We start from the raw sequence: 23,292 nt of genomic DNA on the forward strand, positions 1-23,292 counted from the left end.
AGATAAGAATTTTACACAATCAAAGGAAAGGTGGGGCCTGCAGTCTGTTATCCTCTTGTTTTCCTTATCCTAAGGTTGCCTGTGAGAAATCGCTACTAAGCGATAAGGCCGCCTTTTGTATGCTTCTGTATGTGTTTTTTTATTCTTCTTCTGTTTATTTTCAGTGCAAATAAACAGCATAGATAAATAAGGGTTTGGCTTGTGCAGCTGCGGAATACTTTAACGAGGACATAGAATCGCTACTAAGCGATAAGGCTGCCTTTGGTGTCCTACAACTTTATGTATCTGATTGATTAAATAATGAAATAAAAATAATGTCTGGAAATGAATGAACGCTGAAACCCTTATATAAATTGTCGTAAAAATAGACCGTCTCGTTCGTCAAAACTTACATAGCAGAAGGCTGTAACATGGTTAAAAAAGATTTGATTCAGGTACCGCCGATCCCGAATTCAAAGTTTGAAAAAAAAACAGCTATGTAATGAAAGCCTAACTACCACCCCCTAGTGCCGGTGGGCCCCCCTTCGTGCCCGGTGGAAACACCCTTACTCTTCAGACTCCGCCGCACCCTGTACAGTGTACTAGAACTATCCTATAATTTGTATCGCAGGCAGGACGAATTTATGAGGCATATTGTAGCTTGCGCGTACTCGTCTGCTTTGCTAATGTTTGCGGAAATGTTCTTTTTATGTTAAAATAAAGTAGATACCTAATATCTACCGTGGCTATCTTTATATAAAACATAAATATACTTACTACGATAACACACACGTCGCCGCCATATAGTAAGCGTAGGGTTGTGTTATGGGTACTGAGATAGCTGATACATATTTTGAGAATACAATACACATATAACTATCTACTTATAATATACAGATAAATACCCAGACACTGAAAAACATTAAATTTTTCCAGTTCTGGGAATCGAACCCACGGCCTTGGACGCAGAAAGCCGGGTCGCTGCCCACTGTGCCAACTGGTGGTAAGTGATGATGCAGGCTTAGATGATAACCTTTAAGGGCCCTAAGGCCCTAAGGGTATGGCAGGTAAATTAAATATACCAATATTATATAACTATGACTGCCTAGTGGCGCAGTGGGCAGCGACCCTGCTTTGCTTGAGTCCAAGGTCGTGGGTTCGATTCCCACAACTGGAAAATGTTTGTGTGATGAACATGAATGTTGTCAGTGTCTGGGTGTTTATCTGTATATTATAAGTATTTAGATGTATTATATTCATAAAAAAAAAATATATTCATCAGCTATCTCAGTACCCATAACACAAGCTACGCTTACTTTGGGGCTAGATGGCGATGTGTGTATTGTCGTAGTATTTTTATCTATTTATTTATTTATTTAAAACTTTTCTTTTCGACACCATTCAATATTAATGAGGGTGAGGAAAGTACATAAGAATCGAACGTAGTGAATTATTTATTAAATAATAGCTAATTTTATTGTAGGTATATGTGTTACAAAACAAATCTTAATAATACACTAATTTCACCGAAGGTAAGTCACCTAAACAATGACTAGGAAATGTAAAAGTAATTACTTTAAAATATCATATTTACACGTTGGTACCTACCTATATTTGTGTTCGTGTGAATCTGTGTAAATTTTATCTAGAACCTTATTTTTTCCATAGTTATCCGTTACCCCATCAGACCTTGTATGCCAACACATCAGACTTTATGGTTGACAACGCGTATATTTCATAGCTAAAATATTTGTACAGTTAGTTCATATACTATGGCCGTTTCCATAATTATTTGATTATTTTAGTGTTGTCTGGAGGAGATCGCTTAAAGTGATAAGATCGCCTTTACACATTTTTAATTCTGCATTTTTAGTTCCCATATTGATTGTTTTGTGTTTAATTTGTGTGCAATAAAGAATGTCTATCTATCTATCTTCTGTAATGCCCCGTCGGAAAATTACCGAGAGCCATGTATCTATGCATACCTACGCAGTTTATCATAATTATTAAAAAGATAACAAAATGGGCAATATGTCGCGCGACAAACATTGTAACTGTGGCGTCGTTGTACGCTGACTGGCAACATAGCGACATGTTCCAGTCTGGCTGCGAGCATTGTTTCGCTACGTCGCGTCGCTTAGCGCGTCGCTCCTCGTGTCAAATTGCCAACATGGATATGGATAAAAACTTGCTGCTAGTCAAAATGGTTGAAAAATTTCCCTGCCTTTACAAATCCGATACTATTGAGTACTCAACGAGAAATTGTACGGAAAGGGCTTGGCGTGAAGTTAGTAAGGAGATCAAATTATCGGGTTAGTACCTACCTACGTTGTTACTTATAGCCAACTTGCTTACTCTTCAAGCACTTTGATTCACAACTCTGTTCATTGCGGTCGAATGACGTAATTGGTTAGATATTCACTAACATATAACTAACAAATAAACTTAGCATATGTAAAGCCAATTTCTACTGGCTTCCTTGACCATTAGCGCTGTGGAATGGAACGCTCTCCCTGATGAAATTCGGCGACAATCATTAGCGGTTTTTATATCGCGTGTAAGGAAATATTATATTACCTTTCGCTAAACATTTTTTAACATAGTCCATATATATAGTATATTGTATAGATATATATAAGATAAATACATAACGGCAATATACAAAAAAGAGCTGTGATGACCTAATGGTAAACTCAAACCTACCTGGGCGGGGAACGAGTTCGATCCCAGACACTCACCTCTAACTTTTCAGAGTAAAGTGCGTTTTAAGCAATAAAAACTGGAGGAAAATATGGAAATGAGAACATTATGGAGAACTCTCAGCAGTTAATACAGAGGACAAGTCTCAAGTCAAGTATACCAGTCAAGACTAGTTGATAATAACGATGATGATAACAATTGCTTACCAAGCCACATTAGAGCACCGTAATAGTTCAATGCTCTAATTCCCTCTCTTATATGAGAGGGAGGAAGCATTTATCCAGCAGTCAGATATTCATTTTCTGAGGATGGTCAGTGGCGTGCATAGAGGGTATGCACAGAGTATGCAGATAATATAAAATTTAGAAAATCTCCACTACGAGTTATAAATACTTAAGCGTAGGCTTTTTTACCCTCTTAGAATGCCTATCCTTAAGTTTTTTTTTCATTTTATATCATCTGCATACCCTGTGCATACCCTCTATGCACGCCGGCGAGGATGGTGATATTATTATGCATCTACTATGTATATTTAAGAGGGGAACTACTACGTTACTGCCACCTACGTTTAGAGAGAACATCTTTTTTACATAAGTTTTAGATTTTTTACATTATTATATAACTTTCCTATTAAGTCTCCCTATTTGTGTGTTGATTGTATACAACAGTTACGGTATTGACTAAGCTTATTCAGTTCGCTTCTATTGGGTAGCTATTTTCTATACCAGGGGTTCCCAACCTTTCTGAGCTCGCCTTTCTAAAATTGCAAGTGCGCTTACAAAGTTAGACTTTTGTCACGGCCGAACATTAACCTAGCTAGTTGAAATCTAGGCAAATATGCGCAAAAAATGAAGATCCACATTAGGAAACTAGCCAATAAATGCGATGGCTGATCTCCACAAATAATTCAAAACGTGGAACAAGCTGTGGCACCGCTGCACAGATTATTTGATAATTTTTTTTTTAAGTAAAGAAGACGTCTCGCGGCGCACTTCTGTACTGTCTATGGTGCCGAGGTTAGGAAGCCCTGATTGATTTTCCTGACGGTGATTTTCCTGTTTGTAAATATATTTTTTATTCTCACTCATCGTGATTATCTACTTTTCGCGCGTGCCGTAACCGAACCTCCTCCAAAAACCACATCGAGCAAAGCCAGTCTTTGTGGTTATTTTATCTTCTTCTTCCTGCACCTATCCTAAGTTGAAGTCGCCACATGTTTTCGCCTAACTGACAGATGTCCTTGTTGCAAAGAGATTTGGCATTTTTATAGCCGAAAACTGTCTATCTTAACCAACTAAACTCATATATGAAGTAAAAGTACCTATCCTACGTACTTACTTTGGTACTTAGACTTTACTAACATTAATGTTAATGTTTTGCAGATATCGAATGCAGAGAGAAGTGGAGAAACCTGAGGTATGGATTACTGCGAAGTTTAAGGCCTACCAGAGATGGCGCTGCGAAGAAGAAGTATTACTTGCACGACGAAATGGAGTTCCTTATTCCCTACGTTCGAATACCCGCAAAAAAGTCAAAGAAGAGGGTAATAAATTACATCGAAGAAATGGAAGACTTTAATAAAGACGAACTCGAAGATACTTTTGAGAATGATGGGTTTAACATGTCCCACGATGTAGACAGTTACAATTTTGATGACGAAGACCCTTTAAGAAAGAAAGCTAAAACATACGAAACAAAAAACAGCTATTGTGAACCAGACAGAAGTAACGTTAATTTAGAGGACCCAAGAAAAATGTTCCTTCTCAGCTTGTTACCTGAAATCGCAGATTTTTCTGAGAATCAGATGAAAACGTTCAGAAGAAGAATCTTTGGACTGGTAGATGAAATAAATGAAATGGAAACAAACTCTATAACTATGAAATCGGAACCTCTATGAACTATTCATGCCCCATGGCAACTGACAAAATGTTATTAATTTCCCTTTTATTTGTTAAATTTTGAAATTAATAGCTAGTCAGTTATTATTGCAATACGGGTTTTACTTACTAGCATTCAGTTTTAAATTTTTACATTATTCTACATTTTTGGAAAGATTCTGTATGAATTTTGTGATTTTAATGTCTGACACAGAAATTGCAACAGTCACAATCGCTTTGAAATCTGCCAAAAGTAGTTTTACCTTACTTTTACCAAATACTACACAGTGTTGAAGATCAGAAAGATCAAAGTTTAATAAATTAATATTCTCTGTTTAGGTGCAAATTCTTAAAAAATTAACAAGCCTTTAAAAAATATTATAATTTATTTATAAATTATAGTATAATTTGCTGCAATAGATGCAATAGCATAAATAACTTTTTTCAAATCTTTGGAAAAATACAAAATAAATACGCTTCAGACAGTTGTAAAACTAAAAATATTTAAATAATTTTACTTCAAAATTTGTTCCTAAACACAATCCTTTTACATTTTATGCCATTGCATGTTTTTGTATGAAATATTATAATAACCATTTTGAGATTACTTTATTAATAACTGTACCAAAACAATGTAAATAATAGTTAAGTATAAACTTTTTTAATGTCAATAAATATTTTAAAACATATTATTCTTAAAATAAGAATTGAATACAAGAACAACTCTGTTTTTTTACCTAAACAGCAAAAGTTAAAATAACTGTTTTTTAAACTATTTCACTGAGTGAGGGCCATTTTTGACTTTTGTACTCTACAAAGTTCCATCCTCTATCAAAGTTTTGATCACATCTTCACTCATGTGAAATGGAATCAATTAATTGTACTTCCTTTCTAGTTAAAAATACATTAAAACAGAAAAAAAACATTACATATATGGTTTTCAAAGTATTAGTGAAAACTTATTTTCAAAGTCTGTAAAAAAGCATTTCTAGACATGTAAAGGCAAAGCAGTTAGAAACATGCAACTTAAAATTATAAATTCACTTGATTGGAGCATTTTTCATAGTCTTAGTGGTAACTTGGTTACCATTAACTTTGCTAATCAATTTGTTTCCCTGCCATGCAGCAAAAAGGTCCTCAGTTGTTTTCAAGTCAACCTGCAGTTTCTCCCAAACTTTTTTCTTGGGATTCAGCACATCATCTGGCTCACCAGTTTCGTAACTTTCAATAACAATTCTATCACCGGGTTTACTATCTTTTGGTGGGGTTAGAGGTTCTACTTGTTTAGGGTCATCTACAGATGCACAAAGAACCATGCCCTTTGACTCAACACCTCTCATTTTGGCAGGCTTCAAGTTGCACAAGACTACTACATCTCTATTCTGCATTTCCTCTATAGGTACAAAGTTAACAAGCCCTGATACAATGGTTCTAGGTTCATCATCACCCACATCAATCTTTTCAACATAAAGGGCATCAGCATCAGGATGTCTTGACACCTCAACAATACGACCAACTCTAATATCCAGTTTGCTTGGTGTTATCTCATCAGTTCCAGCATTAACATTTCCTTTTACTTTTAATGGTGGTGGGTAAGCTTTCTTGGTCAACTCAACTAATTTAGGATCCTTGAATATCTCTTGTATAGGTGCCAAGAGTTTGTTTATAGCTAGTTCTACTGAGACTTTCAAATCTCCGGGATGAATTTCTTCTTTTGCAAATGCAGTTTCTAAGTCTTCAAAATTAGAATACTGTACATTTCCACCATGTTCTTCAGCTCTACTTATCAGAAATTTATCATCATTTTTCATTAATGGAAATATAACATATTTAGTAAATGATAGAATTCCATTTTCAGTTATATTGCCTGGCTCACAAAAAGCCTTCTTGAGCTTCTTCTTGACTGCAGATGGGTTATCTAACAAATCAATTTTGCTGTCTTCTTCAGAGGCTGACATTTTTCCTCCAGTGAGACCAGGCACCATTGGGTTCATGAAATGTACCCTTTTCGCATAGCCCAATTGAGGTAAGTATTTCTCAGCCAATGTAAATATCTTTCTCTGATCTACACCGCCAAACTGGGCATCAACTTTCAAATACTCTTCATCAAGAGCTTGAAGACCAGGATACAGCAGCCCACTAAGTAATGGATGTTCAACTTGTTTTACAACTTCTGCACCAGCTTTTTTAGCATCATGTTCAGTAATAACTGATGACATACGGTATACATCCAAAGTGTATTCTTTACTCAGCTGATACTCAGTGCCTCTAACAAACTTTAATTTTTCTAGTGAGACCCCGATAGACGTTAGCATAGCTTTGATTGCTGCCTCATAATACTGAGTTCGTAGTACTAACAAATCCCAGGGTGCCTTCATATTATCCAAGTACGCATGTAAATCGGCAAACAAGATTGTTACTTCACATCCTGCTTTTAAAAAGTCAGCAATTTTGGACATGGGGACGAAATAGGCTACATGCGGTCGTCCAGTTGTGGCCGTACCCCAATAGAGACTCAGGTCACGTTGCTTAAGAATTTCATTGAGTCGTTCGTCACCCAAGACTTCCTGCAAGTTGCGAGTAATAATACGTTTTTTTTCTTGCCAACTTTCCATTGCTGAATCTTTTCTGGAAATTGAATTAAAGTACTTAAATAAAATATTATAGTATAACACGTATACACAAAACATAAAGAACACTTGAATATGATCAGGAACTTGTTTAATGTTAAATATTTTTCGAATAAGTACCTAAATTGTTCTTTAAATAATATAATACGTCTCCCGTATAGCTGGACTTAGTCAAAATTTGTATTATTTCTAACTCAATTATCTGTTTTATTTCTAACCTAACATCTTGGAATTGGATAAAATTGAAATTCGTAACCAAAATCCTGCGACAGAATTGACAAGTGACATTGACATAAAATTAACAACAAAACTTATTTAATCTTATGTGGCGAACACAGACGAAAACTCTTAATCATTGCGGAGTTTCTCAGATCATTATTAGCACATTGTGAATACCATAGATTCAATACATACTAAAGATCGGCAATGAAACAAAGCAAGAAAGAACGTATTACCACCATAGCTAGAAAGAGATAGATAGACTAGGTCAATATCAGAAACCGTATGGACCTGTAACTCGATGCGTTAGCAGAGATTAAATTAAATCTCACTAATATTTTAAAACGCAGTTTTAAAAGCACTATTTGGTATTTTTCTTGACTCGAGTAATTATGGTTACGAGTGCAGTGCCTAAATAATCCAACTCATAAAAAGAACCGCTCTAAAATGCCAACTTCCACGTTTATGTTCCATTGCAATATTTTAGAACTGCTACAAGAATTTTTTGTGAGAATTGAAACTTAATATTTGCTTTTTACAACTTTTGTAGAGATTGACGCAAACGATAATAACATTTGCTATCCTAGCAAGAAGCTAATCGTCTGATATTTTTCAATCAATTTTGTACCATAAGAACATTTCTTGTTAATTAATTTTTCAAGGTCGTAAGTATGTAACCTTCTTTAGTTCTAAAAAGGAGATTCTCATTGTACTTTTTATTTATGTGAGTAAAATTGATTTATGATTTTAGTGTCACGCCAACCGCGCGCGCACCGTCGCGTCGGCGCTGATGGCTGAGATGTATAGACTTTCAGGAAGCGGTTTTGAAAGACGCGTAGCTATAGTGTACCGGAAGCACGCGTAGCGCGTCAGCTCCGACAGCTGTACAGGGGTACAGCTGTCGGCGCTGACCATTCCAAGAGTGCCTCCTGAGTGTGTATACAAAAAACGGTCTCATCAAACCTTTTTGGTTATTATACGATTTTTTTAAATTTTATTTGTTTATTTAAATTCATAAAATCTATTGTGACAATAAAATGTTCATAACATGAAATATTGGACCATAATTTCATTTTGTGAACATTCTATTTATATTATTGAAATTACTGTCCGGTTGCCTATTGTCATGGGGATACCAACATAAAAAGTATGGAGGGTAGAGGTAAGGAGAGTCATCTTATATGGGAGAAAAGTTGAAGAAGTGTCCAGTTGTTGCGCTAAATACAGTTCAAAAATCCTCCACAATGGCGCTGGTGGATGCACAGGGTATGGTATGAATGTAGCAATCGTAGATGAATTTAAGTATGCCGAGTTAAAAAATTTAATGTCATTATCGACTAAAGTAGTTAATTATTGAGAATTTCAACAACTTACGTTGTACAAAATATTGTGGTAAATATACCCTTACTTCCTTGTATCTCTATACTTCCTTGTTTATTTTTCAAGCCTACTCTAACAATATTTATATTTGGCGCTTCTTTTAAGAGTAACCCTGATGCAAATGTGGCGCCATCCTAATTTAATACATTTTGACGACACTTTTTCATATACACAGATGACTCTCCTTAACTCTACCCTCCATAATAAAAAGCGTTCGTAATAGTATTCTGTGATGAAGTGTTTGTATCTTCTCTGTCTACGGTTTGTATACTCTGTCATAAAATCTCGGAAAAAACATGATTCAACCGTGGCAGATTATAAAACGTAGTACCTACTCAATTAGTCTATACCAGAGCTAATCATATTGTTATCTAAAGAGCATAGAAACATTACGTTGGTACTATAAGAGTTAGGAATTATGCCTACTGTACTTTTGAAAGTTGAATACTAAATGTATTCAACTTTCGAAAGTAGTTTCTTCATAAATAGTAACATATTAAATCATTGTACTCAACGCTGTGTAGCTAAGAATTTAAAACTTTAACTACTGTTGCTATCCCTGTTAAAAATTAAAAATATTTAATATGGTGCTTCGAGTGCTTAACGCATTTTAATTTCATTTAACATCGATTTTGTTAAGATTCGTATGTTTAGGTTTTCAATGCTTCCGTTTATAACCACTAACATCTAAACATGAAAACATTAACTTACAGAGTTCGTTAAAATATTTAACAATTGAATGTTAATTATTAGCATTATTTTTGTTAACTTACATTTTATAAATGTGGTATAGCAGCACTAAGACTATTAGGGTAACCAAGTTATTATTCTGAACCATTTCATGCTCTGATCTCTATTATAAATTGTATAATTTGAAATAAATTTTATTATTAATAATAGAGCTCCGTCATTGCATTTCAAGTTGCAAGACTTGCGCAAGTTTTATGCACCATGTATAAGCACCGCGTTTTGTATTCTGCTTTACAAACAAGTGAAAAAAATGTTTACCAAGAATAAACTTTTATTTAGAAATTATAAACTGTGATTATTGGAATTTTACTTACCTGTTAACCGGATTTTAAAATATTGTACTATAATATAATACTATTTAACTATAAGCTAATAAATAAACTTGAAGATATATCAAATAGTTCTGTATAACTGTAAACAATATTTTCATGAATAAAGTTATTCATTCATTGATTTTAACTTTCCAGAGCTGTTTTTTACTTTCAAAACATACTTTTCCTACCCTAACAAATATTGAGGAGACTGTATGGTTACGAAAAAAAAGAATATGTTATACCATGCGATTACGCTATAAAGTTTTAAAAATTACTATGTCTGATTTTGAAACAATAAAGACTGAAAATGCAGTTTTTAAGAGATAACTGTAAGAGGTAACACTAATATTTATGTACCTTTTATTTTCGTATTTATAAAATAACTTGAGGTGATAATATTAAAGTTAAGTTAAATTTAAACTACACATACACAAAAATTACTATTCGTTTTTTTCATGAACTGTCATAATAATTGTGCTAGGTTAATCATTTCGGTCTAAAATAGAATAAGTCACTCGAGTATTTGATAGTAATACTGAGTAATAGCAAGGAAAATTAAAATATACTATCACTAATACTTACTTTTTCGAGTAAACCAAATTAAATTTGAATTTGGCGCTACTATTGCAGTGAATGCTTGCGTTTCCTGTCAAAAGCGCCATTGCGCATGACAGTCAGTGCGGCCTTGCAGACTGAAGAGCGCTGCCAACAAAGGCCGAGTCGATGGGGTTACAAAAAATTGTTAATTTGGACATATAAAACCCTTTTGTTATTGTAATTATAATTTTATATAGGTTGTGAATCTGTGATTACGTTAAGAAATGTGTGAATGATATGAATCGTGACGACTAGCAAAGGAGTCAGCTGGTCCTCAGTGCGAATAGTGAATAAGAAATGGCGGCCTTGCCAGCAGGTGTTCAGTATGCATTATCATCAGAGTCTAGTTATAAAGAAAACAAGGAACTAGTGTTTGTGAAATTAACGGATTCAGCACTAAAAGCTATAGAAGACTTCATTAGAAATAATAGGGTAAGTACAACGCCATATTGTAACATCAAAACAGGCCAACTATGTCCGGCGCCATACTTAAATTACAAGTAATCAAAATGAAACTGCGAAATTGTAATAAGTTTGCAAATTCTAAAGTTTTGACCTCACACTTACGAAGTCCTGGGCTAGATTCTCTAAATATGCTCCCTACAGATTTGTTCTCTACAATGTCAAGCCACGTCAACAAGTAGAAATTTGCTATGTTATTTTCACAGATTTACATTTCAAATGGCTATAATTAGAGTATACAGGTCTTATTGTCACTGATTTCGGCGATAGTTAGGAATAACTCTTCCAGATAAAGTTACGTTTTAATGACTGTCGTGAGGGAATATTAGTTTTAGAGGCGATCAAAACAATATATTTTATCCAATAGTTAACCACACTTTTAAATAGTTCACGGCAAGTTTTTCTTTATTGTACTTTGGAAAGTTAACGCTAAAGTTTATCTATACTTGCTACTTATGTAATAAACGCCAATGTTTTCTTGATAAATTTAATCTTTGACCTGTAATATTAAGTTACTACTGACAGGTAAGGATATAAATAAAACTTAAAAATCACTCGAAAATTTTAACCTGTTTTATTACAAGCCAAGTGGAAGGCTTTAGAAGAATGTCTTTGATGGAATTGTTTCTGAAGATTTTTGTAGATAAGAATTAGGTAATTTAATGCATTAATTTAGAAATATAATGTTTGGGTAAGAGTTCTGCAAGTATTTTTTTTTTAATTTTAAAAATTATGTTACTTGCTTTGGTATCATTATAAATAAACAGCCCTATAAATTTATAACTATATCTACTGTAATATTCAATATTAAAGTTTTACTAAACCAGTTGGTGTTGTAAATATCTACTCTTAATTAAACTTTCACTAGTTAGAGAAAAGGGAATATGGCATTTCTTAAAAACTTTCTTATTTTTTTTTATACTAATTAAATAACATTTTAAAAAGTAAGTCTGCTTTTTTATGTGTTCTTAACATAATCTTTTAGTCTTCACCTGTGTTTAGTAGTCAAAAAGATAAAATGAAATGTAAGTCATATTAATTGTAGGATTAATAAAAGTCCCTGGTGTTAAAATTACACTAGTGTTCAGTATTGAGAACGTTTATGTTCAATCATGGTTATTTACCATTACTAAGAGAACAGAACAGTGACAATCTACAGCTTAGGCCTTCCTTTTTTGGCATTCATCCTCCTTGGTCTAATTTTATGAACCTATGTTGAGGAATTTTAAATATGACTTGCTTTAAACTCCCCCGTTGTTCACCAGAAGGAAAACATTGTAAAGAAACCTGCATGCCTAAGAGTTATCCATAATGTTCTTAAAGGTTTGTGAAGTCCAAACTTGGTCTAAGCCCTTCTTATTCTGAGATGATACCTTACCTGTAGTGCGCCTGTAATGTTTTGATAATAATGATGAATGTCGCTGAAACTAAATTATTCTTATCAATTTATACAAATATCCCATGTCCTATTAAAATGAAGGTTTTTGTTATTAATATTGATAGAATTTATATTTGATTATTCATGATACAAATGTTTTCTTGTCTCCTGAAAACTTTGGTTTTTGCAGTGTTGTAATCTAAGCAACAATATTTATCATGGAAATTATTTTATACAATGGTAACACATTAATCATTTGTATTAATAAGAATAAGTAGCAATGAGGAGAAAACAAACCAATCAAAGTCTTAGTTGAACTGACTGCAGCATCTTATGAATCTGCTGAAGTTACAGTTTTGCCATCCTGATAACATTTTATAGTCCCTGACATTGCCTTTAACAATATAAAATACATAGATCTTAAATTGAAAAGGCTGGACACAATTAAATTTATTTACAGATTAAAAGAAAATTAAAAAGTACCTAGTACCAAATCCAGTCTGTTAAGTAAAGCAAGAAGTTTAGAAATTTTAACTAAATTTTATTCAGTTATCTATAAGTGTACAGTGTCCAGAACATAATGATTGCATAAGGTTATACAATAAAAAAAAATTTAGTAACAAAATCCATAATGGTTTCCTAAAAAAATGGCTACCAACAGAGTTGTTAGAAATGTCAACCAGCCCCCCTGCAACCTGAGGTGGCCTGCTAAGTTAAGCCCAGTGGTGAGCCTTAGAATAAGTGGGTCCGCATAGCGCAGTTGGTTTCCTCTGATTATGTATGACAGACATATGAAACAGAAATAAAGAAGCCCAGCGTTTCACATTAAATGTTTGCTGCAGTCACCTTTGTATGCATAAGAAATTATTATAAAGCTACCTGTGAAACCAGCTTTAAAAATACTAATCTTTAAGTAACTTATAAAGTAAAACAATCAATTACAAATGCAATCATTTGTGTGCTTTCATAAGTGAGTCACACAACCACCATTATTTATGCATTGATATTGTTTTCTAATGCTTCATTTTGGAGGTTTTAAGTAATTTTAAAATATAACTTGACTATTACTGATTGCCTGTCATGATAATTAAAAACATTGCTTTGTTAATTTATCTGCAAATTTAATAACTTAAAGTTATATACTTGTGAATCACAATTTTTAGCTTCATATTACAACTTGAAAAGTGACAGACCCAAACAGAATATATTTTTAGATAGTCCAAAATCATTGGCATACTTATTGACTAGCATGTTTTTATCACTAAATATGCAAGTGATTGAATTTGTTTGAAATAAATAACTGATAAAAACAAGGTTCAAGAGTTATGCATCAAAATTATATCCATACCATTACCATGGACATGATAATATAAAACTGACATTGGCAGAATATTTGAGTTCTTTGAACAAGTAGTTAAAGACAATATTATTACAATATTATTACAATATTATTAAAGACAATGCATGTAATTGCATGGGATGTCCATAATTCCCCAATACTATTAAGAACGTTTATGCTGGGCCCATCCTGTTGACAAAAAAGGTGCTTTTCAAGATTCTGTTTTTAGATTTCTGAGATGGCTGAAAAACTAGAGTTAATAACCCTGCAGTACTGTGGTACTGGTCAAGACTATATTCCAACTCAAACTAGAGATTTCAATTTGAATTGAAAAATGACTACAGAATTCAACAAAAAAAGTCTGGACATTCTTATTTACTCTTGACTCTGATGAGAGAGATATGAGATTACAGAAGATAGCAACATAGCAAGTGGAGCTCAAATGTGCCTCAAATAGTTGCCTATCTGGTGGACCTAGCTGATGTGACATTATAAGGTATAACTTTCTCTGAACGCTTTTGTAAGTAAAATGAAAATGCACTTAATTTGGAATCTACTACCACCTATGAAAAAGCTTTTATGATATAATCCTCCAGTAGCCATTTGCCACTGCTATAGAAGACATGTTTTAGCTTCTGGATTGAGTCAAAGGATCAACATCAACAGCAAGAACATCATAATTAACTTACAGTTTATAAATTATGTAACATTTAATAAAGCGGAGACTGAAAATCTTCAAAACAATACTTGATTACATAAAAAGATTTTCTCAACTCAAAATAATAACTTAATAGTAGTTATTTAGTAAAGCGACGTATGGCGATAGCTAGAACTGCGATGGACAGGCTGAAGAAAATATGGAAAAACAGGAACATAACAAAAGCTACTAAGATCCGGCTTGTTCAAACACTTGTTTTCCCCATATTTTTATACGCTGCAGAGACGTGGACTTTGAGACTAGTTGAGAAGAAGAAAATTGATGCTCTGGAGATGTGGTGCTGGAGACGAATGCTGGGAGTGTCATGGACCGAATTTCGTACCAACATCTCTATACTCCAAGAAATCGGCATTAAAAAACGTCTTTCGGCGTTAGTACAGAGTCGCATCTTAAAATTCTTCGGGCACGTCTCCCGGCGTGAGAGTGACTCCATAGGGCGTCTTGTCGTGCAGGGCAAGGTGGAGGGCACTAGAGGTGGAGGAAGGTCACCCATGCGATGGACCGATCAGATTAAGTCTGCTGTGGGTGGCCCTTTGCACGAGTGCACCAGGCTTTCGGCCAGCCGAGAGAAGTGGCGGATGCTCGTGGGGCGTGTGACATCTGCCCTCAAAGACGCTTCATGATGACCACGACCACTCTGCCAAGAGTGTAACGACAAAGAAGAGTTATTTACCATGGACCTCATTAAAAATCAGCCCGAGGATATTAAGGAGTGACTATCTTTGTGACCAAATCTGAAATGAGAAAATCCATACTCAATGAGAAGATCCACAATAATAAAAATAGTTAAAAAAGATTTTATCTGTTGAGGGATTTTCCCATCTGACCAATTGATGTTTGAGGTTAGATAGGGTGCTAGAACGGACAACTCCAGTCAGAATGCTTAGTGTTGATGGGTCAGTAGAAAGACACACAAAAAATATGGATAAACCAGTAGCCGGAAGCCACTGGACCCATTTGTTACTGGACTGTCAAGTTTATTACCATGCCTAGCAGTGGACCTGGATGATAAATGAGCAAAGACTTCATCAATATAAGTCTATAGATATAATAACTGACTATGTTATTGTACAAAAAACAACCAAATTAAGAACAAATTGTTGTATTATATCTTAAGACTTGTTAAACAGAGTAACTAGGGTATCAGCATTTCTCTTTAAATCTATGCCAGATTTTATAGATCAATCAATATCACAGATATGTTTAACATTTAAACAACTTAAAATGAAACTAGTATTAAACAGATTTGACTGATGTTAGCGAACCTATAGCTTTTAAAAAACTTGGCATGATTAGTAGAGCTAAGCTGTACTACATACCCCAGCACCATCTCCTCCTGTAGAAACTTCAAGTTTAGCCATACAGAGAGTAGAGTTTGCTTTCACCTTTGGGCCAAAGTACCTCAATATACATCATTGATCCCTTTCTATTTGAACAGATACCAAAATGTTAAACTTGTCTGGTTGAAAATCCTGGTAGAGACTTCCTGTGTTTTTACCACTGCTATAGTGGTCTGTGTTCTTTTTAAAACGAATACCTTCATCTGTATTCTCTAGTCTTACCATGCATCATAGAAATTTTTTTGGATGCTCCATATTTCTTGAATATCTGTTTTTCGGACATTGTTTTGACACACATGCATAATGTGGAACTAGCTCCTCTTTGAACTGTAGATGTTCATGGGTGGCACCCAACACTTAAAAGCAGGTGCTTGCTGCCTTATCTATAATAGAACTGTTCTTAACTTGATGTTAGTTTATTAACATGAAAATGTCAAGAATAGAGACCTTAATATCATTTTCAGAAGCAGGCTTCTAATTCTAATTATAATACAAATAATAATAATCTGATACTTGTAAGTTGCTGAAATTAAGAAAATTCATCAAATGAATTAATTGAATAAGCTATTAAAAAATCGAGTAGATAAGTATGTATACAAAGTGTATAGGTTGGAAATAATGTGGCAAAAACATTTGTGGCAGTTGTTTTGTTTTATCAGTATACAATTCAGAAATCTTGCAAAATAATTATAATACCTAGTAGCTTTATAATATTGCATGGCAGGTTTATTGAACTGATCCTCCAAACATTTGTATATTTAATTATGTAACTGTTATTTTTGAATATGTCATTGTATGTGTAAAGTATATACATATTTAAATTTATATAGGAAAAAATTTACAGTTCTTCACTGTTGTAATTTAGTTTCAGAATTTGTCTGGTTTATATTGGTGATATGTTACTGCCCATAGATTTGGGCCCTCTTTGGTTTTACACAACCTAAATGGAAAATGTTGCCTGCTTCTGAAATTACGATAGTGATTATTCATATATATTTTAAGGATATTAAAAAAAGTACAGGGATCTCATTATCTAAATTGCACTTAAGTGACAGCAAAACTTAGCTGGGTTCAGCTTATCTATACAATAGTAGTTAGTACTTTTTTAAGCGCAAGTTCTGGTCAAAAATCTCTTAAATAATATAAAAATTCCCGGTAAAAACGTGTTAATTATTTTTGATAATTTTACCTCTTTTGTGTTTCTAACTTGCATGATGCCCTCAAGTTCTTATCTTGCATCTCTTCAAATCTTTTGCAATAATTATGCAACTCATTAACATGATAACACTGTACAAATTGGTAAATAAATCATATCAATTTGTCTAATCTTTTGTATCTAATTAAAGGTGCAGAAATTTAAAATATACTTATGATATAAAAACAATAGGTACATACCCCTACCTGTGGAAATCACTATTAAAGACCTAATGTTATGTCCAGTTTTGGACTTGCCTTGGATGAATTTATAATGATGTTGGTAATTAAAGATTATTATTTTACGAACATTATTACTTATTGTATTATAAACGGCAGAAACAGTGTGCAGAATCTACATCTCAACCTAGCTTTTTTTGGGATTCAATTAAAATTTAAAAAAAAATAACTAGGATATTTTGTGGACCTATTGAATTTGGTTTAAAGATTTAAATCAATTATCTCTGAAAAGTTGTGAGCATTATCGCCAGGTAGTGGACTTCATAGATGAGTTGGTAGTATGGGTACTGGTTAGTAACTAATCTGACCGGTTTGATAAAATATACTTATGAATTACTGGTTTTTTAAAAATTCTTTGAAGAGTTTATACTTTAATATTACTTTCACCGCGACCAACAATGGGGCAATCGCCTAATTCGCTTACCCAATATATCTACCTGAGTTGCGAAACTCAACACGACACACGTGGAATACCAACTGCTTGGTGAAGATAGATTTTTGCAAGAAAGCAATAATTCGGGACCTATCGGTTTGTCGAAGACTAACGTTAATGCTTGCCTGCCTAGTAACAATTTAAAAGAGTAGTGATCGGACATTTATTACCCCTTTGCGAGTTCTTTTTTTTTATTTTAGAGAGATACTTTATTCCACGTTTATTTTTAAGGTCTTCAATTTCATTTTCCTTACTATCCCTAGATATCAATAATCCACTTACATTTTATGCTTGACAATCTTCTAGGATGTTCCAAAGTCTTCGTTACTCAATTTGTTGTATCCAATTAATTCCATACACTCTTAGGGTGAAGTGTGGTTGAGTTATGTAAGGACTATTTATTTGACACGCCATGTAAACTTTTTTCATTCTGCACCTAACTTACCTATTGTACGAATTAGGAACCGTCGCGACCTCTTGGTATAGATAGATCCACTTGCTCTAACCGCTGACCGTTAGGTAGGTGTCTATCTAAAACTGTCCGTTACTTTTCTGGTGTGATATATATTTTTTATCTTATTGTTAATTTAAAAATTATAGTATCTTCAGACACTTAAATCAATGATTTATTTATTTAAATAACGTAGCGTTAAATATCCATGAGGGAAAATATATTTATTCTATGTACTTAGTAGTTTTTACATTTCTTTCTAACTAAAGAACAGACAAAAATATGAGTTTTTAAGAAGTTGGCCAAAAATCCCTACCCCTTCTTATTTCCTTAATAAATATTCAATTAAAAACATTTCGTAAATATAGAATTAAAAAATATCTGCAAAGGAAAAGAAACAAATTGTGATAATAATAAGCATTCTACTTTATTCCTACAAAATTACTTTTCATAAGTCTTTGTATGAAGGCAGCATTCATTATATTTTTGTTTCACAGGCCGTTGTTATAGTTGCTTTAAAAGTTTAGACTAAAAGATAAGAGCTGTTGTATTGAAAACAGGTATATCTACATATATATCTATATATATATAAAATCAGATAGAGCGCAAGACCTTCGTAAGAAATTTGCTAGAATGAAATTATGATATCGTCATGAAAACTTGATAAGATTAAATTTAATATATTAAAGTGATCGAACTTAGCATAGGTATTTTATGTTCGGTGCCTGCAGATAATAAGCTTCATAAACTTGTCAGTGCTCTGGATTACAACATATTTTATAGCCCTACCTACCATCGCTAACCTTGTCCTTTGAAGATTCAACATAAATGTTTTTTCTGGAATGATACGTAATAAGTATACCCGAATAAATTGAACTCTTTAATACTAACTACGTGAAAATTTCCTTTCCTCAAAAATTAATCATTTCAGTATATACATTACGGTTACATCAATAAAATTTATTTTGGGTGTGTTTCTTGAATGTTCTGAAATATTTAAGCTTTTTCCGATTAGTTAAAACGGAAGTTGGTATATTAATACCTTTGTAACAATGCATATCAGGTATAACATTGTATTATGAGATTGTACCTGCGCAAGCAGATGTTACTCGATGCGAAATCATCGAAAAAATCAAATCCGCAAAGTTGCCAACATAAACAATTTATTTTGTAACACGAGTCTGTAAAACGGGCCGGCGCGGCGCGGCCACCTGACTGGTGCTTGCTGCACGCACGTGTTTTTACCACGATATATTCTCTGCCTATAGATTACGGACATATTCTCCTCTCTTATCTTGCTATTCAATTTTGACCCTTTCCATCCCTGGAGTCAAGAGCGAAAGTCCTCTCAACATATACGCAATAAAGATTGACAAACGTTTTTTTTGAAACCTTTCTGTGAACGGTGCCACCTGGTCTTTTTTCCTGGGCATAACGCTCATTGAAATGTCGTGAATCACTTTTGTTAAAATATCCACCCAACGGTTTTGTTAGACGCACATTTCTTTAATTTTAAACAGCCGAAAAGCTACTGTTTTAATCTCAAATTTTAGATTATAGTGTATCAAGTTAAATAGAGGTAGCTATTTAATACGTTTAAACTTTGTATAAAACTTCTTAAGAATGAAGAGGTTTTTTTGAACTAACTAGGTATATAATAGAAAGTTTAATTCAATCAGTAATTTCTAAAGACCGACATGTTACTCACACACACCGAATTTAGCAGGAGCCAATAAAAACTGCTTCAATTCAATTCATGACGCAGTGCTTAACATATTAATTTTTAGTTAATTTAGAAAATAAATAGTTTAAAAAAATATCCATAATTTAAAGTATTTAAAATAGATACAGTATACATCACATGGGATTTTAGAAATTACCTCTACAATTAGGTATTTGTTACATTCGTTTTATCTACACAACATAAGATGAGTAGAAAATCAAGTAATTGGGCGATTTGGGTGATCACTTCTAAAGCATGGGTAGTTTACGTCAGAGTTAAAACTATGAAATGGTGTCCATCCTTGACAATTCCCGTAGCTATTAATGTTGCAAACATACCTATATAAAACTAGATAAAAAACATTCATTACGAAATAATTTTCTTGGGCCTATATAATATAACCTTCAAATATCTAAAAACTTGCTCCGTGGCGATGCTTGTGTGCTTCAAAACCGCATGAGAATCGTACCAATGTATTTTTTTAAATCTTATTTTGATACAGCAATTTTTGTAGTTTACATTTCTGCTTGCCTGCACTTGTTTACCCATTGACCAAGTTACCAATACGAGTTTAGAGTTTGGGGCTCCTCTCAAAGGGAGAAAGGTTTAGGCCGTCGTCCACCATGGTGCCCTATGGCAGATTGGAAGACTTCATGCAGGTTTCCTCAACATGTTTTTCGTTCATTGTTAAAGCAAGTGATTTTTAATTGCTTAAAACGAACATAACTCCGATCTATTAGTCGGTTGCGCCGGGGGTCGACCTCGGTCCACTCTTTTATCCTATCACACTTGTCGAATATCCTATGCTAAACCACTGCTTGACTCCTACGTAAAACATATATATATGAACTTGCTCTTATTTATATTAGCACTTATGTTACCGCACGTAATGCTAGGAACCTCATTCGTATCAGTCAGTTTGTTTTACAAGTACTATTACAAATACTCACATACAGACATACAAAGCGTTCGAACTTATAGAACTGCTTTTTTAGCGGCGGGGCTTATTAACCTTGATTGTCACCTGAGAGGCCAACGAATACTTGAGTGAAGCTCAAATAAATGTCACTAGTTGCTCCGTTTAGTAATTTATTCAATAATTATCCGTATAAAAAAAATCAAAAAATACTATATTTTATATTCAATAAAATAATTGTTTTTAAGGTAAGACCTTCAAAAAGTATTGAAATCTTAGATTAATATAATAACTAGCTTCTGAAAATAACTAACTCAAGTACGTAGGTAATAAAATCTACTAAGGTTATAGTAAAAAGACTCGTGTAAAATAATTTATTCTATATATTCGATAATTACTAAATTTTGATTGTTTTGACGATGACTTTCCTCAAATTTAAATAAGGCTATCTAAGACTTAACTCATAGTTCTCTCCTATGAGTTCGGTCTGAAAGGTCTTAGGATATAACGTTTTAGACCCACCATCCATATTCGGGTGGGCAGGCGGGCAAATTACAATAGTTTGAAACATTTAATGAAAATGCTGTTGCGTTATGTATTACGGGTCTGGTTTTTAAATCCCTGTAAATTTAAATTTGCATAAATTGGTGCACGAAAGTTATCGGTATACATAAATAATTCATTTGCCAAGGGCAGGCTTGGCTAGCTTTTTTATCTTATCGGATTATAAGTCGTATCTTTGCTGTTGTGGATCAGAACCGTGGAGTTTTTCTACCGTTAAAGAAAAAACTAAAAAAGAAACACGATGGACAAAGTGACTTGTTCCTTCGACCTACCAATACTATAAGAACCTTCCACAGCACTTTTTTAAATCTCAGCTTAAAAAAGCAAAAGATAGCGAAACTGACGATAAGACACTAAATGCGAAAGTGTTTTTATTTGTTTATGCATCATCATTTACACATCAACAGAAAAGTCGATTGACGTGTTATTTTTGCATAGTGACAGTTTTTTGGTGTCTAGTGTAGGAATGACAGGGCTACCTACTTTTTATCCTGGAAAAATGTTAATAAGGGATCAATCTAAACTTCAACTTCAGCAATTCTGTTATTACATTTTCATCTAAGAATGCCTGTATATAATAGCATATTTACAATTCCAATCTATAAACTATCTCTGTAAATTTCACCCAGATCCGTTTAGTTATTTTGGTTTAATTGTACAAAAAACACTCATCCAAACTTTCGCAGTTACAATATCAGTATAGATTAATAAAAAAGTACAACACGCGAATATTCCTAGGCAAGCCCATTACTAATTTATCTTTGTGAAAAGTCAATCACATACCACCGCATTAGAAAACTGTTTGATTTCTAAGCTCGTATTTTATTCTGACTTCGACTCTTACTAGTTGACTAGAGGGTTAAAATTAGTCTGGGGAATGATACGCCCATCGCATGATAGGGTCCGGGGTCGTCGCACCCTCTGTCCCCTCAAACCTTGGCACCTGGTTTGTCCCTTGTGAACAGATGTTTAGTCTCACAAGTAATCCCTTCATTACTTAGTTCTATTTTTACAGCCCCACACTTTGTTTTTCATTTATGATTACTTAAAAATTTTAATATAAAGATTTTTAGAAGACTCTATGTAGTTTCATTTCATTTTATTGATTTTTATTTCTTACTAGCTGTTGCCCGCGACTTCGTCTGTGGTTGATTTTGTTTTTTGATGTGGCATTAAATTTAGTTTTAGTTCTAAAATAATTTAAAGTATTCAGTATCGCTAAGCCTTCAAGGAGGGGTTTGCTGCTGTCCGCTGAGGAGTTCTCTCCTCTATCTCCAACCAAAGTTTGGGCAAAATTAAACACATTATATATAACCTCTATAGTACAAAAATAATTATTGAAATCGGTTATAATTTGTCAGAGTTATGGTGTAAAATCGTCAAACACTTTCATCCCCTCTCCCAAAGGAACCGAGCTTAACGTCGGGATAAAAAGTATCCTATATTTCTTCTAACACTTCCAAGAATATGTGGACAAAGTTTCATAAGGATCGGTTAAGAACTTTTTTGCGTGAAAGCGTAACAAACAAATTTACATTAAAATTTATAATATTATTAGGGAAGTAGGGATTGTTGTTATATATTCTTTGATTCTTTATGGCGGGAATGAAGAATAATTTCAAGTTTAAAAATACGAAAGTTCTTGTAAACCGCCCCTAGGACTTGGTTTTTCACGCTCAGAAGTAGTCTATTCTACTTCACGTCCTTTCAAATTTCAACTTACTCTATGCCGAACTAACTCTATTTTTTATGCCGAAAATCACTTCAACCATTTGCTTCGTAAGGGCGTGAAAGAAGGAAAAATAATAAAATAAATTAACACACTAGGTTTATAATACTAGCTAATCCTAAATAAAAGTTAAGTATGTTTTAATTTACCAATGCAGTTTCCTCAAACACGCTAGTTTATATTATTGTATCTTTGAAACACCTGTGTTTCTATCTCGCGTCTAAAATGCGTAGTTTAATCGAACAGGTTTTGCGAAATGCCAGACAACGCTTGCACTGTGCCGGGGTACTGCGCTCGCGCAAGTTTACGTAATTCGGGTTTATAGGGCTCTTAAATGTCGATCCGAATCACTAATTTTT

At 33.6% G+C, this 23,292-nt stretch overlaps 3 protein-coding genes across 3 annotated transcripts in view; 2 read left to right on the forward strand and 1 right to left on the reverse strand.

The window, feature by feature from the left end:
• The first annotated feature begins 2,056 nt into the window (after positions 1 to 2,056).
• LOC120632636 lies at positions 2,057 to 5,044 on the forward strand. Its single transcript, XM_039902583.1, has 2 exons — positions 2,057 to 2,291; positions 4,062 to 5,044. Exons 1-2 carry the CDS (start codon positions 2,072 to 2,074, stop codon positions 4,574 to 4,576), a joined length of 735 nt encoding a protein of 244 aa, XP_039758517.1. The 5' UTR covers positions 2,057 to 2,071; the 3' UTR covers positions 4,577 to 5,044.
• A 69-nt stretch (positions 5,045 to 5,113) lies between these two features.
• Positions 5,114 to 7,482, reverse strand: LOC120632706 (tyrosine--tRNA ligase, cytoplasmic). The gene is made up of 2 exons (XM_039902680.1): positions 7,307 to 7,482; positions 5,114 to 7,184 (listed from the first exon to the last, which is right to left on the reverse strand). The coding sequence occupies exon 2, from the start codon at positions 7,169 to 7,171 to the stop codon at positions 5,597 to 5,599; it is 1,575 nt and encodes a 524-aa protein (XP_039758614.1). The 5' UTR covers positions 7,172 to 7,184; positions 7,307 to 7,482; the 3' UTR covers positions 5,114 to 5,596.
• Positions 7,483 to 10,539: 3,057 nt separating this feature from the next.
• LOC120632751 (RNA polymerase II elongation factor ELL) overlaps positions 10,540 to 23,292 on the forward strand; it is an 86,789-nt gene continuing 74,036 nt past the window's right edge. The window contains exon 1 of the mRNA XM_039902741.1: positions 10,540 to 10,878. Coding sequence (XP_039758675.1) covers positions 10,744 to 10,878 — 135 coding nt within the window. The 5' untranslated portion in view covers positions 10,540 to 10,743. The remainder of the gene's footprint in view (positions 10,879 to 23,292) is intronic.

This window comes from Pararge aegeria, chromosome 20 (genome assembly GCF_905163445.1).
Source record: "Pararge aegeria chromosome 20, ilParAegt1.1, whole genome shotgun sequence".
In the NCBI taxonomy this organism is placed as follows: Eukaryota; Metazoa; Arthropoda; class Insecta; order Lepidoptera; family Nymphalidae; genus Pararge; species Pararge aegeria.